The sequence below is a fragment of the Aphelocoma coerulescens genome, chromosome 1A, assembly GCF_041296385.1.
Source record: "Aphelocoma coerulescens isolate FSJ_1873_10779 chromosome 1A, UR_Acoe_1.0, whole genome shotgun sequence".
Taxonomy (NCBI): Eukaryota; Metazoa; Chordata; class Aves; order Passeriformes; family Corvidae; genus Aphelocoma; species Aphelocoma coerulescens.
Window position 1 is genome coordinate 51815161 of NC_091014.1, and position 15745 is coordinate 51830905.

Below are 15745 nucleotides of genomic sequence, written 5' to 3' on the forward strand. Positions count from 1 at the left end.
TTAACCCAGAGTTTCTCAGAACTCACTTGTTACAGACAGCTTTAGATACAAGAGCTGGGAAGTCCAACTGGCCCTAGAAGTTCATGGAATCTTTTTGCTACACCAGCAGTGAAGTAAGTAACATCAAAACATGGGCACATGCATTTGCCTTGTTCCATCCTTCATCCATCCATCCATCCATCCAGCCATCCAATTGCACCACCAGCACTGTCCCAGGTGATTAACTTTCTTCCAGACTGTGACATGCTGCGGCAACTGGGGCTATACCCAAAAACCACCTGGTTTACTTATCTATGCTTAGTTGTACAAATGTGATCTCTGCTGTGTCACTTAGGTGTAGGGCCAGAGATCAGCTCTCAGTCCTTGTATACAGGAAGAGGAAATTAAACAACAGAAAACTTGGGTTGTATACTAAGAAACTTTTCTGAGAAGTTATATTTCTGTGGTTATAAAGATGCTGAAAACATGGCTATAAAGTGCAAGAGTTATAAAGTGGGAGAATAGTTGTATCACCTAAATAATTTAAAGACTGAATAAATGGAGTCTAGAAAAATATACTGTAAGTCATATTTACATAATTGTCTGGTTGGGCAGAGTGTATGAAAAATGTACCATATCTCAAATGAACCATATCTCATGACCATTCTGACTTTGTGCTTCTCTCATGGTTTCCTGCACTGAGGAGCCCACAGGACGACATTAAAGCTACCTGCTCTGCCACTGCCTTAGAAAACTATTATATGAACCAAATGGGATTTTGTAGAGGATTTGCTGTGAATTAAACACTAAGCACTTTACAAAAATGGAAAGACATGAGGAAAGATGGCAATAGAAAACATTCTGTGAAAGAGCATTTCTTCAACAAAACAGTTCCACTCAGACTATTTCCATTATCTGTATCCATCAGCAAACTGCAGAGAAAAGAAGAAAAGTGAAGGTGATACTTTACTTGAAGAGATCTATCAGGATGATAATGATGTCATTATCCACTTTTTCCGTCCCTAGGTCTGTGCTGACGTCCTCTGGAGAGCCACACATGATGATCACTACAGAATGGGCAAAAATGGAGACAGATTGGTGAGATTTACAGACAAGAAGAGGATGTTTGCCTCCTCCCCCATATTTGAGTAGCAGGCAATAGAGCAACTCCAGGCTAAGGCACATTATCTGTGCTGTACTGGGGCCCATGCACAGAGCTACAGCCTCTCTGCAGTGAAACCAGGATATCTGAGGGGAAGTGGTAAAAGGTGCTTCAACACCTGCACCATTTTCTGTCTGATTGCACCAGAGCACTACCATTATCTCACTCAAATAAGCATTAGGAGTTGTGGTGCCGTAACAGCTACTCACTATGAACACTTCCAGGTTAAATAGCCTTCAAGTAATGGTTTCATTAGCTTGCTTACTCTTGCACTCACTTGGCCTGCTGATGCCAGGTGCTTAGTCTTAGGAGAAGATAAAGTATTTATTCATTCATTTTTCTAGTTTAGATGAATCATTTCCAGAAGTGCCTCTTGATGGCAAAATGAGATCCATAAATGTACCAGGGCTGCAAACACATGAATGATAAAGAGCTTGCAGTATCTATATTCTTGTAGTATTTAAAGCCCTTCTTAGGAGAAATTGTGATCCCTGGATTTCTGAATCTCTTACAAAATGGAGCTTTTGCCTAGATGGGATAATTTACCCCAAAATCTCCCTGGAACCAGGATATTTCCCCCATATTTTATGAGGATGAAGAGAGGAATCTAGGAACTTTGCACCATTTTATCTTTACATCCATGTAAAATGGTATATCTTTGTTTCCACCATTTCTGGTGAAAGGCTTTCCCTATAACCTAACTAAGGGGTGGGTTTGATTTCCTTGGAAATGCAACTCACTTGCAGGGACAGTGCAGCCTTAACCCCTCCTTACCATTGCTTTTCCGATTTGGATTTTTCACAGTTTTTTTAAGCAGCTCCGGAGTTCTTAAAATATCCTTGAACTTCAGTTTTTCAGAGAACTCTGTGATTCCAGCATCTAAAGCATTCATATACCTGGCACAAGGGAGCAAAGATATTGTCAGGAAATTGCTAACTCCTCACATTTTCCTAAATCAGCCACAGTGCAAGAGAGTCTGTTCAGAGCACACAAGAATGTTTATAAGCTGGTATGAAACCTTTTCTGCAGCAATAAAAGTGAGAAAATCAATACATGGCATGAAAGATGCAGAAATGCTTGGAAAGTCAACCAGAGGTATTTGAGCATGGTTGTACAAAGGATGGATTTGGAAAATGCAATGATGTAATAAGACATTAAAAATTAAAGAAAAAAAAATCAGGGATATGGGGAAATTCCAGGAAGCTCTGCTATTTAAGACATCAGCGGTAATGTTAGAAGGCACATGTGAAGGTTCAAAGGACTAAACAGGAACTACAGAAAGAACTGAGATAAAAACCACACATGTACCCTGACTGTGAGAGAAGCAAAGGAAGAAAAGTAGCAACAAAAAACCTATATAGAATCAGTTAAAACTCGAAGCGAAAAATGAACTCAGACAAAAAAGCAAGCAAGTAAAAGTTTGCTAAAAGATTAAGGAAAAACAGTCAACTCCTGAATCCTACTATTGCTTCAATATATTGTTTCTGAGAAGAGATATTCTATCTGAAATAAAGTTAATGCAGAGGGAAAACCAAAAGAACTCTCTTTGTTTTCAAACTACATAACCTTTGATCTACCAGCACTGAGATCTCAGTCCTATGAGCTACTAAATACCTTCTGCTTCATTTTTTTTTTCTTTTTTTTTCAGGAACAGAATGATTAACCATTAATTTTCAGAAACATTTGCATAGTTGAAACATAACCTGATTTTGCTATCAGTGTGGGTATTCACTTATTTTTATATGTATATAGGAAAAACAATTAGTTCATGCAGTAATGCTTGTGCTTTAGAGAAAATGGATCTTCTTAAATTAGACTGTTCAAAAACCTTCACATTAACAGTTTGTATTACGGCAGGATGAGATGCATTTTTACAACTAAATTAGGATGAAAAGTGGGCAGAGATACAAAATTAACATTTTTTTTGTTAATTCAGCAATAAAAGGGCTTGAACAATTCTGAAGTCATAAAGAAGGTCCTGATCAGAAGCATTAATAAAGGTGAAATAAGAAACACTTGGAAAGGTCAGAAATAACTTCCATGCAATTATTTCACTGCAAGGTACGAAACCTGCAGAATTAAAGGGATTTAGCTGAAGTGTGTATAGTGCATTGGCAATTACAGCTGCAAACATGGAGGAATGGCATTGTAGTAAGAGATGAGCAAAGTGCACTGATATTTCAAAACATCAAAGAGAGGTAACCATTGCAATTACAGCATGCGATCAAATTGTTATCTATACTAAGAAAGAAGAAGAAAACAATAAAAGTCCTTAAATACCTACAAAAGAGTTAAATGGAGATCAGGCTTTAGGTCTCTTAATTCAGAAAAAAAACCCCTTTTAATTCTTTATCCAAAATATTCCATAAGTATTTGCTTCTATCACTCTGAAGCAAATATAGTCAAATTTTGCTTAGAATTCTGCAAGTTCCTCAGGTTATGAATTAAAAATATATATAATAGTTATTTCCATGAACTCATTGCTACCTTTCAGCTATGTTTATAAAATTAGTAGTAGAGATTAGATGATTTTTTTAAATAATTCAGCTTTTTATATCCCAAAATTGGGAAAAAAACCTCAAAGGAGCATAGAAACACTCACATGAGCTGAAAGTTAAATAAGACTCTTTATTTAATTGAATAATTGAACTCTTAATTTAATTTAATTAATTGAAAAGTAATTATAAATATTGGCTTATTAATGAGTCTATTTGTCTAAAAGGAGGCTTTGTTTTCAGGCAAGCAGAAAACCCAGCATTTCTGAGAATCAAGCACACCATGATGTTTCAGGTCACAAAGTGAAAGCTGTCTCCTTTGCTCCAAACTGATGAGAGTATAGCTTAAACTCTGCAATCACTGGGGTAATCTTGTTTGAAGAAAGATACAGTTTGAATTTTGGAAATGTTTTGGAGTAACAACAGTGCCTACAGATTGAACATTTTAAGAGCTTGGTAAGACCCCTGACCTAAAAAGGCATCTATGGGGAGCTTGTGGAGGAACCTCTCATATCACACTATTTATATCAAGGATGCTGTAAACAAGTATTTTCATCAGAGACAACATGTGAGCTACCTTGTCCAAAGGAAAAGCAAAGGCTTGCAAATATTTAAAACAGGCTGAGAGAAACATTCCGGTAAGTGCTACAGCTAAAAGGTACAATTCATCTTTTCCTTCTTTCATTCCTTGGTAGTAGTAATGAACCTCCCAAAGTATAGGACTGAAAGAACAGTTTGCAGAAACCATGTCTGAGGATGGAGACAGCATTTATCACCAGTTGGGGCAGAGGTGGATCCAGCTCTTACCAGAGGCATGCCTCTGAGGTTTCAGTCCTCTTGTAAATGTAGACAGATTCCCAGGTCGTGGTTTTGAATGGCAGCTTAGAAGCTTTCCAAAAATAATAGAAGAATTGGTTCACTTTCCTGGCTGGGGTCAGAAGGCGGGTTAGGTTTACTTTGTAGTCACAGGATAGTCCAAAACTCCCTACAGAGATCAGAGGCAGGCTCAGTATTGTTTCAAGTCTGAAGGAAGAGATAAGAGGACAAGTCTGAACAGACTGCTGTTGCACCAAGGCAGCTGCTACCTGATTTCCATCCTCACCTCCCTCTCCTCTTGTGCCCTGAGTTAGTTTTGCAGCAATTTGAACCTGAACCAGAAGGCTCCTCAAGAACACAAGCAGATTTCAAGTCTGTATGGGCACCAAAAAGCCCCGTTGAACTGCTCTAGGCAGCTTCTCTCACTGTCCCCAGTTACCCCCGCCCTTTTGGGTACCACACACCATTTCAGCCCCAAGGGTTGTGACAGGAGTCCAAAGGCTCAAGACAGGCTTCTGCTCCCTGGCTGCCATTACCATGGGATGGATTTAATCTCCTTATTGGGACAGTGCTGCAGGGTGACAGCTTTTTGCCATCAAAAAAAGCTTTACTCCTACAATTCAAAGGAAAAATCTTTTAGTTTCACAAAGGTGTATTTTAGCAGAGCTGTACAACAGCAGCAGTCAGGGAGGAAAAAACTAAGGCAACCTTCTGCTGGCAAGGAATTTGTGAAACAAAGATCATTTTATACACAGAGACAGTAAGCTTTTAAGGACAAAAGTATATTCCTGGATGCTGCAATCTCATCAGACTAAACTCAAAAGATTTCAGTTCCTGTATGGTGTTTTTTAATAACAGGGAATTTTGCCTGCAAAAACCATGACCGTAAGAGTTGTTGGCATTATTGTGACAAAACTTTATTTTCCAGGTCAAGTCCACTTACCCAATTACAGGGTTTTTACTTATTGCAACAGAAACAGACATAGATGATGTAATAAATAATGACAGTGAGAGTATTTCACTAATTAAACAGGTGAGGTTTTTTTTTCTGACAGACTTAGAATAGAAGAGAATAGATTATTTCAGTTAAAAGGACCTACAAAAATCACACAGTCCAACTGCCTGACTACTTCAGGACTGACCAAAAGCTAAAGCATGTTATTCATAGAATCATTGAATGGTTTGGGTTGGAAGAGTCCTTAAACATCCTAGTACCAAACCCCCTGCCATGGACAGGGACACCTTCCACTAGACCACTTATTAACTGCATTGTCCAAATGCCTTTTAAACATGACAACCTTAAGGCATCAACTATCTGTCTAGGAAGCCTGTTCCAGTGTTTGGCCGTGCTCTCACTAAAAACATGCTTCCTAATGTCCAAACTAAACCTTTCCATACACAGCTTTGAATCATTCCCACTTGTCCTGTTGCTGGATCCCAGAGAGAGGAGATCAGGACCTCCCTCTACACTTGCCCTTCTCAGGAAGCTTTTCTCCAAACTAGACAAACTCAGTGCTCTCAGCTCCTCACAGGACATGCCTTCCAGCCCTTTCACCACTTTTGTAATCATTCAAGGACCTTTACATCTTTCTGAAATTGTGGGGCCCAGAACTACACACGGTGCTCAAGGTAAGGCCACACCACCGCTGAGTACAGCTGGATAATCACCTCTCCTGAGCAGCTGTGTCTGATGCACATAGGGTTTGCCCTCTGGGCTGCCTGGGCACACTGCTGACTCCTGTCGAGACTGCTGCCAACCAGCACCCCCAGATCCCTTCTGGTAGGGCTGCTCTCCAACCACTCCTCAATCAATCATTCACCTTACTGTCAGGAATTAGAAGTTTCCCTACTAAAGCTGGGATTCTATCAATGGGCTTTGGAAGGGGATTTTCTTCCACCTACCCAACAGAGTGGCTATGCATAAAAGTCTTACTGCCTTGACTCAAGGTGTCCTACGTATTCTAAACACCAATGCCTCTGCAGGTTTGCTGTTCACAAAACAATTCTGTTCAGCAGCTGACATCTTTAGCATCACAATATAAGGGGAAAGAATTGGTACTTACGAGACCATTTGGTAGGTGGCGTAAGTGCAAGCGGGTCCTATGACAGCACAGCCAAGCGTGCCGTTATCCTGCAAGGGATCAAAAAGGGTCATTTGGGGTAGGGCGGAGGGCTGGCAGAGAGAGGAGGATGGCGGAATGAAGAAAATTGTAGGATTTGAGGAGTCACAGAATTTACCTAGCAAAAGCAAGAAAAGAGTAGGAAAGGAGCTACAGAAAGTTTAAAAGAACAAACATAAAGGGGAAGAGGAAAAAAATCACAGAAAGCCAAAAAAAGATAAGAGTATGATATTTGTTAAGACACAGACAGCAAGCAAGGATTAAAATATTGTTATAATTGCACATTTGAAATTACACACCCCAGAAGAGTTTGCATTTGCAGAAGACAGGGTGGTTGGAATTACAAGGTCCTGTATGTCAGAAAAATTATTAGTTAAGTGCATATGAAACTAGTACTTAAAAAAATCCTTCTATGACCATCAAATGAGGCCTGACCTGTATCTTTGTGTGTCATGAGGGACAATTTCTTAGCAAAGACTAGAGCATGGTCGTAGATTAGTGACTTGAAAATTCACATTGGATTGACAAAGTTTCACTCAGAGGTGTGAAAATCTTCAGAAACACGGCTTCTTGTAATGCACCAATTTTAGTTGAAGCTTTTCCTCATATTGTTCACATAGCTTGTCTCATGTGACTTCTGTGATTTCTAGTGAGGAGCAAGCACTTCATCTTTGCCCTTTGGGCATAGTTCCACAACCATTTCATTGGTAACAGTGCCAGCCTAATGATTTCTCTGCCCACATGTCCCCATCTTCACCACAGCTCTTTGTTTTGTGTATTGTGTAAACTGATGGTGAACCAGATCAGGATCTGATCCAGTTGGAAATGGACCTTTTTGCTCTGCTTGGGCTGTTTTGAGTGTTTGAGTTGTTAGTTTGGTTTTTTCAGTTTTTAATTGTTATTTGGGGGTTTTTTTAATGGATTGCTTTGGCTGTGTGACCACACAAAGAGTTGTGCAAATATAAAAAGGAGGACAACTTAAGCATAGGAAAAGGAGCCAGAAGCTGAAGGCAGTCTCTGGGAAGCATTCACAGAATCTCCAGTATTTGCCTACTTGTTTTCACAAAACATACAGGAACATCTCCTCTTTGGAAACTTCACTTCCCTGTCAAATTTCTTGGGAACTGAGTAACAGGACCAAAAGTTAATAAGGAAAGACAGAGACATACATGTGCACCCAGGCAGAATGAAGGAAGTCTGCTACTCACATAAATGCTTTTGATGAGCTCCACACCTTCACAGGTGCTAGTACGGCAGCCTTGTGAGACATAGAGTGATGAAGCAAAGGGGTGGAAAATGGCATCCACTGTAACATTTTCTCCTGTAACACAAACGTAAAAGCAAACAGTGTCATGAATTGCAGGTAACCACTAATACACTGTTATCCCTCTTCTTCTGACATAGGTCTGGGCAGTCTTACACTAAGAGGTCTCCCTGCCTCTGCAAAGTCTACCTACAACCTAACCCCCCCACTATGGATGTGACTGTGAAATCTGCTCCAATGTGGACTGCTGATTTCTGTTGAGTGTTAGTACTTTCAGTACAAAGTACTTCTAGTGTTGGCCATTACTAGACAAATTTTTTAAGGCTCTGTAGGAAGTAACTAAGAGACCACTTTCCAATAAAATTGGACAAAATCCCTTAAACTAGAGGGCAGAAAGGGAATAGATATTATTTTTTTTATTATTTCTTTGTAACCTCTTTTTCCCATGATATTCTAGAGAGTGACAGTAGATTGGGGATGTTGAAAGGAGAGGTAAGATATCAAAATAAATGAAAGCAACATGACTCTAAATGAAGGAAAAATATGGACTGCAGATTCTTCAAACTTCAGATCATTATGTGATCAACAGATAGGGTCAAGAGGAAAATTATTTTCAAAATAGAGGCTAATCCAGTCAGGAGAGGAAGCAAGGGCATCCCAACTACTGCACTAGATGGATAACGGGTTTTGTCTGATCCAATTCAAGAATTTCCACATTACCAAACCCAGCTGAACATCTCCAGTGAAGCATGCAGGAAGAGTCTGCCCAAACACCATGAAAACATACATGGTTCTGCCCATTTGTAGAGCACTTCTATTCATACAAAGAGAGGTCATTATTTCCATAAGATCTACATAAGATGGGCAGGCAAGCAGCCTGTCTGAGAAGCAGCTTGCTAAAGGTCAGATAAGTGTAACACTGTGACACAAAGAAACCACAGCAAGAGGAGGGTAACCAACACCCGTTGGCTTACCTGTCATCTGGAGCTCCTTTTGTACCCTTTCCAAGGCTTGTTTCACAGCTAACTTCAAACTATCAGTACTTGATGGGAAATCCGAGTAATTCATGAGCATCACATTGATCACGTAACTGCTGTTGCTACACCGATTTGAACCCACTTGCTTCAGCAGCTGCAGTGCGGAAAACAAAGGCCAAATGGCCAGCACCAACACCTGTTGCTTCATCATCGCTCAGTTTAGACCCATTGTGTGTGCTCTCCCGTTTCTTTTTGTCTTCTAACTCTCTTTCTTTCAGATATGCTACATTGGTTTTGTTCCTGGATAGAACGAAAGAGATTTCCACTCTGTAGATTCAAAGGCAGGCTGTGCAATCCTTCTCTCCTGCACTTCCCTATCCCCTTCCCTGCCTTCACCTCTGCCCGTCCCTCCAGTATACTAGCTGGCACTTCAAGGTGAAAAACTAGCAGCAGCAAAAGTCAGGAAAAGAGAGAGGCTAAAGGTTGCTGAGAATGTTTGCTTATGGAAAGGCTGGGGCTATAAACTAAAACATTACCAGAAACCTTGCCTGATAAGTGCACTAACTCTTCATCACAGGCATAAACTGAGAGAAGAAAAGGGGAAGGGACAAACGAACCATAAAGACAACTCTTCAAAATGGAAATAAAATATAAGGTCCGTTAAAGCCTAGAGGAAAACAGATGGTTACTTCATGTTTGCATTGCCCTACATCTCTGATTGCACTGCCACACCAACTCTGCTGATTGAGCTCATTCGTCAATGGTGTATTTTCTTCTGTAGTAAGTTGCCAATTCCATTCCTTTAGCTTATAACATTGAAATACCTTTTGTGTTGGCAAAAATGTCCCACTTGCAGTCCTTCAGACCAAAGCCTTTGTTTCTGCTTACGGACTCAGTACAAGGCTCAGTCCACTCATTCTCGCCCAGCACTGTGCACCAAAGCACCCCAGGTCTGCCCTAGACAGATCTGCTCCCAGCCAGCGCAGCTCTCAGCACCCATTCCCACCTCCTCAAATGGGGGCCCTAGATATTCACACTTCGTGTGATGAACCTCTTGCATCAGGTAAGGATTAGCAAAGCTGAAGGCCACATCTCTGACCTGCAGGACCAAAGGTAAATTTTAAATGGCATCACTAACCCCCCTCCCCCAACAACAACAACAAGCACGCACGCACAAACAAACAAAAAACCCCCACTAACCCACAAGCCTTATGGAAAACTCTAGGCACAAGGGAAACAAATTTAAATAAAGTATTGAGTGTGCTTTTGCTGACTAGGGGGTGTTTATTCACACGTACAACAGCTTCTGTTTTTCTACTGAAACCTACAGTGGGGCTGTCAGATAATAAATCAGTTAACTTTTATTACCTTCCTGAAATAATTTTAAGACAAATAAGGAAAATAATCAGAAACAATGCACCAATGTAAGTAATAGGGCTTTTGGTATAAAACAAGACTGCAATCTCATGGTTTCTTTCAAAGCCTATATTTAAAAGGTATTGAATACACCTCAGATATATTTGCAAAGATCTTTTTATGTGATTCTATTTTAATACCAAATTACTATCACTTGAATCTTTCTAATACCCAGAGAAGACCATGACCCAGCATTTAAAAGTAATCTTTAAACACCTGCACATATTTAATCTAGCATTTGTAATTAATAATACAGTAATTCTAAATTAGCAGTCTGTCATGTAAACATGTGGACTAGTATGGCTGGCTAAAGCTACAGACTGAGAATGGAACACAGCTTTTCATGCAGAGATCATCTGCTCATCACTGGCTCATTTTATAGGTATTTCCAGTGTCCTTGAAACTTATCCCATATAAGTCAATAAGAGATTTATCATTAACTTCAGCAGTGCAGGATTTGCATTTTTATACTCTTCTTAGCCTATCTGGGAGAAACAGACAGCATGGATAATGCAACTAGAACTGAGTATTTTACACAGCTGGTCACACAGGGAGTATGTAATGGCACTGAGGTCTTCCTGGCTTCATGTCTATTAATGTATTTATTTGGTTTTCATAGCAGCTTAAAACTGTCCTTTAAAAACAAAAGGTAAAATCAACTATAGCCTTATCACAGCATTTCTTTTTACTCTCTCCCTTGTCCCACACCATCACAATGCCACAGCCCCAGCCAGAATACAGTATAAATTAATTGTTGACTTCTCAACTTTTTAACTGCCTGGTATGTGTAGCTCTCAATACCAATTCCCATGATAGGAGCAGCCACTGACGTGGAGCAGCAGGGAATGTGGCAGGAAGCAGCAGCCAGGATGAAGCAAGCTCTCCATGAAACCTGCCAAACACCACACTTTCCCTTGACCCTTGAGACTTTGGACATCAAACACGGTTGCCTGGCAGACTGATCAGTAACATCTGCCTAATGGCACAAGAGACACAAAGAAAAGCTGTGTCGTTGTACTGTAAATATGACAGCTGCTGATACTATAGATGTTCATGAGGGTGGTGAGAAGGAAAAGTAAATAAATGAGTCTGATGTGTAAAGCACAAAATTTGACAGGCTTGCCAAAAGCAAAAGCTTCTGTAAGTTTGTGTTTGTTGCTGCCTCTGCTTAAGGCATTGTTAGTCCCTGAGGAATAGAAGAGATGAGACACAAATGCCAGTCTATTCACAGTGTCCTGGCTGCAGAACAATGCTTAAGCTCCCAAGGATCCCAGCCAACCTCATCTAATTCTTTCATAATGTCCGATTTAGCAGTTTATAAACCCAAGAGGTTAACAGTGATACAAAACAGACAGCTACCCAAAGAAATCTTCCATATCTCTCTAGGACACTCTCTCCACTATCTCAGTAACTTCTCTCCAACCGTGAGCCAGCTCTCACAATTCCAAGATTAGTCAGCCAAGAATCCAGTTCAGAAACTCAGAAGACAAACTGTGTGTTGGAGGGAAAAAGAAAGCTTTTTGACTCTTATAGGTGACTGCAGCTTTAACTAGAAATACTGGCTTACAACAGAACTACAGGTAATGGGAGCATCCTGAAGGCAAATGCAAAAACATCTTTAAAGCACATCTAGAACTATTTAATCTCTCTTAAAAGGGCTGAGATTTAATCACTGTCTAAGGAATGAAATGCTAAAAATCTTCATCTGACATCCCCAGTGCATTCTTTCTAGCTGTGGCTTCTAGGCATCAGCTACTGCTATAATCTTGGCAGAAAGGTAAAAAAGATCTCAGCATTACATATCTTCACTACATGTAAGTGTCTATCCAAGAAGTCAGTTCTTAGGTGAACATCAGCTTGAGACCCTCATTTTTGTAATTCTAGCAGGATTAATAGCTCATGGAGGTCTCCCCTTGAATCACTGTAGTTTCTCACTTATTTTGGCTTCAGCAGCACAGGGATCATTTAGATTCAGATAGGAAGGCCCTGTATTTATTTGTCTGAAGAAAAAATTCAGTTCCTCACCACCAACATTACCTGTCCATATACTGCATAGCTACAAAACATCATAGTAGTTCTCTTTAGGTATTCTTATAGTTCTGTGTTAGATTAGAAATACCACCTCAAATTAACTCACCAGAGAACTGTATCACTGGTTTTAGAGAAAAGTGACTTTTAGTGCCTGGTTCTACAGCACTTTAAAGCACTGTATTTGTTCTGCCCTAGGATTTATTGGATAATAAACAACTATATATTATAGGGTGTATTCACAACTGATAATCAGCACTGACTTCCTGATCTAAAACTACTCTGAGAAGTTCTCTCAGTCTTCTGGAAAACTCAAGGACACTCAGAGAAAAAGAAGAGCAAAAAATTCCAAAGACTTGTTCCTCTCTCAGCCTATGTAAGATTATGGCCTATAGAACATTTTCCACTCCTTTTTTAATGCGGCATGTGACAGGGTTTTTCTAATGTCAGTGGCTTCTCTTCTTTTGTGCAGAGTCTGAAAGTCCTGAAAAATGGGAATGATAGGCCAGCCTGAGCACCACAGAATCCCTTTGCCTATCAGCTCCTATTGTATTGCAACTGAATGATGCACTATCTCCAACACCTTTACCACATTCGTTTTTAGGATCTTATTACTGGCATGCAGCCTATTTATTTTTTACTTAGTTACAAATCATTATTTCCACTTGACCACTCACAGAGGAGAAAATAGAGAGAATACAGGGAATGAAAATTCCAAAATCTCAGAAGAGCCAAAGAAGTAGGTGAAGGTATCAAGTGCCTCCAGTCAGTCCAACTGCTACTTGTAGTAGTTGGTGCCAATAGTCCTAATAAATCTGAAGATAACACAAACATATTGTCAGCTTGTCTTGGATTTCTTTGGTACCAAAGACAACCAATACAGCATTTTTCAAGCCACTATTTTGTAAAGAAACATGCATTGTGATACATTTGTCTTATTTTGCAGAATAACGTATTTTGACAGTGTCCTTTAAAATTGAATTTTTCCCTGAATATTTGCTACAATTACTTCTCAGTGTCATTTAATTACTGTTGTTACGATCAGCACATGTTTTTCACAGTTCCACATTATTTTTTATTTTCACCAGGGCCAGGAACTTTGACAGTACAAAAGAATATGAGGTTCCATTAAAATAAAAGAGATGCTGCAAGTCTCCAGAATTGCAGAACTGAGGAATGTGAAAAAGGGAGAGACAAAAAAGTCTGACAATATTATAAATAAAAAGAACAGTAGATGCATTTATGTTCTTATTAGAAAATAAATTTCCTTGATTTCAGTGGCCTGAAATCTATCATGTCTATGTTTTTGAATGTGAGGCTGTGAACATTGTTTCCATAAAATACAGAATTTTTAATAATAAATATGCATGAGACATTATATGTTGTAGTAATTCTTCATATTTAGCCAACAGGATAAATGCTGAAAAACATCTATGTCGTTTTCAAGTTCTACCCTGTATTACTCAGTCTGATTCCAAATTATTTTGATTGTCTGGGGCTTTAACAGCTTTTACCCTGTCTTTAAAAAGATTTAGAAAATCAGATTGAAGAAAAATAAAATAGAAATGTTTCAGTTTCCCTTTTCTCAGTTTTGTTAGAGGCTGGAATCACAAATACGGTTACAGACAGAAAAGAAAAAAATACAGCTCTGTAATGTCTGTGTTTATTTAATGTCAGTAACTTATAGGTCTCAACTGGAGAGTATAAAGATGTCTTCTTTAACTTTCAATATTAGAGAGGAGACCAGGGACATGAAATAATGTTTTTCCATCTTTTAAATTATTTTTACAATACTTCTACTATCTAGACTTAGAAGATAATAATTATTATGAACTTAGCTGTATAGTATACATATGTAGCAGTTGTATACATGGATATAGTAAACATGTATAGCAGCTGCATAGCAGCTATACTGACTTTTCAGAACTGATCTGTTTTTCTTTCTCATTTACTACAGAAGAATATAAAGATTTTGCAAACACTATTCCTTGGAACCAGCAACTGATAAGCAACAAGCCAGTAAGCCAACATAAAAACATGTGGGTCATGTGATGCATGATCCTGATAGTACAGCATGATAATACTGCCATTCCCATGGGTTATTGAGAGTTCAGGTTGCTACCATAATTTAGTTGCTGACACAGATTAGAATGAAATTACACTGCAAAGCACTGACTGTTCTCATCAGAAGTTACCAATCTAGTAAGAGGAACACTACAGACAAGGATAAGAAAAGTGCAATTGCATCATATCACCAGCAGCTTGGGTGGTGGCCCCATCTTCCCATTGATCTATTATGTTGCCACATACCAGAAGATGAAGCTAATATATGTTGTGTCATAAATATCTAGCTCAATTAAGAAAGTCTTCTTCCTGTTAACCCTTTCCCAACACATAGACATTCTGATGTGAATATTATTTATCCTCCTAACTTGTATACTACAAAAATAAATAGTAGGAAGTCTTTCCTTTCTCTGAAGGACTTTGTTTCCAGAGTGACGGGACATATTTATCTTTTCAGCGTACCAGTTTGCCTCTATTCTACACTCAGCAGGATACACCTCTGTCAAGAGACAAATGTAAGCTATCCTTAATGGGCAAACATCTGTTCTGTTTATCTTGACAAAGGTAAATGGCTTGAGTATGTAATAATTTTTGTCTTGGACATATACTTCAGTTTCTTTAAACTCTTTTTGTTAAACATTACACATGTTTATACTATGTGATGGGATGGAGTTATGAGATTTTCAAGCTAGTGCACACTTGATCCTGTAAATCCAGATGGTAGTGGAACACTGTGCAAATATATCAGCACACGTCCTGAACCAGTACAACTGCATTCTTTGGGACATAGCACTCGTAGTGATGTGGCTCTCTGGCTTGGATAAGTTTGTGGGGACACAGCTAACCATGCTGCATTTTCAGTTCTGACTGACTTACACTGGATCAGTGGATTGTCTTGCCTCCCCTCCTTTGGTCCTACATACATAAACTTCTAAAAACTTACCGAAATGTAATGCTAAAATCAAATACAAGGACAGCTTTTTTATTAACTTGACTGAATCTTGATGACAGGTGGGTGCTGGAAATATCAGAAAAATTCTGAAGGTGCGTTTCCTGTGGACCCATAAAAATCACAGACATAAACATAAGTGAAAACTAAAGCAAGTTTGCCTTTCCCAAATAAAGATAGAAATGATTAATTTTCATGTCACCATTTGGAGGTCTTTAACTGACATGGCTGTTGTTTGCCTTCCTGAGCTGGGCAATAGAGGCTGAACAAAAGCATTAAAGGCACACATGATCCATGCTTACTTACGTGTTTCAGCTTCTCTCGTCGTGGGTGGTCTACCCAGGGTAGGTTAAGACTCAGAAGTTGCTGACACCATAAAAAAGGAAGCAAGTATTCTTCAAGTTCCTTGCTTTTAAAGGGATCATTTCCCCTTTTCTCTTCTCAAGGGATTGCCTTTGTAGCTGTAGCAGGGGAG

The 15745-nt window shown here is 39.3% G+C and overlaps 1 protein-coding gene across 2 annotated transcripts in view; it reads right to left on the bottom strand.

Annotated features, from left to right (window-relative positions):
* GUCY2C (guanylate cyclase 2C) overlaps positions 1-15661 on the bottom strand; it is a 51107-nt gene extending 35446 nt beyond the window's left edge. The window contains exons 1-7 of one of the 2 annotated variants that reach the window (XM_069002086.1): positions 15577-15661; positions 8811-9113; positions 7781-7893; positions 6516-6583; positions 4444-4659; positions 1916-2037; positions 950-1046 (exon numbers count right to left, since the gene is read on the bottom strand). In XM_069002086.1, the coding sequence (XP_068858187.1) occupies positions 950-1046; positions 1916-2037; positions 4444-4659; positions 6516-6583; positions 7781-7893; positions 8811-9024 (830 nt within the window). In that variant the 5' untranslated portion in view covers positions 9025-9113; positions 15577-15661. Of the gene's footprint in view, positions 1-949; positions 1047-1915; positions 2038-4443; positions 4660-6515; positions 6584-7780; positions 7894-8810; positions 9198-15576 lie in introns of those variants that run through there. The other variant, XM_069002078.1, reaches the window with a different exon arrangement.
* Positions 15662-15745: the final 84 nt, after the last annotated feature.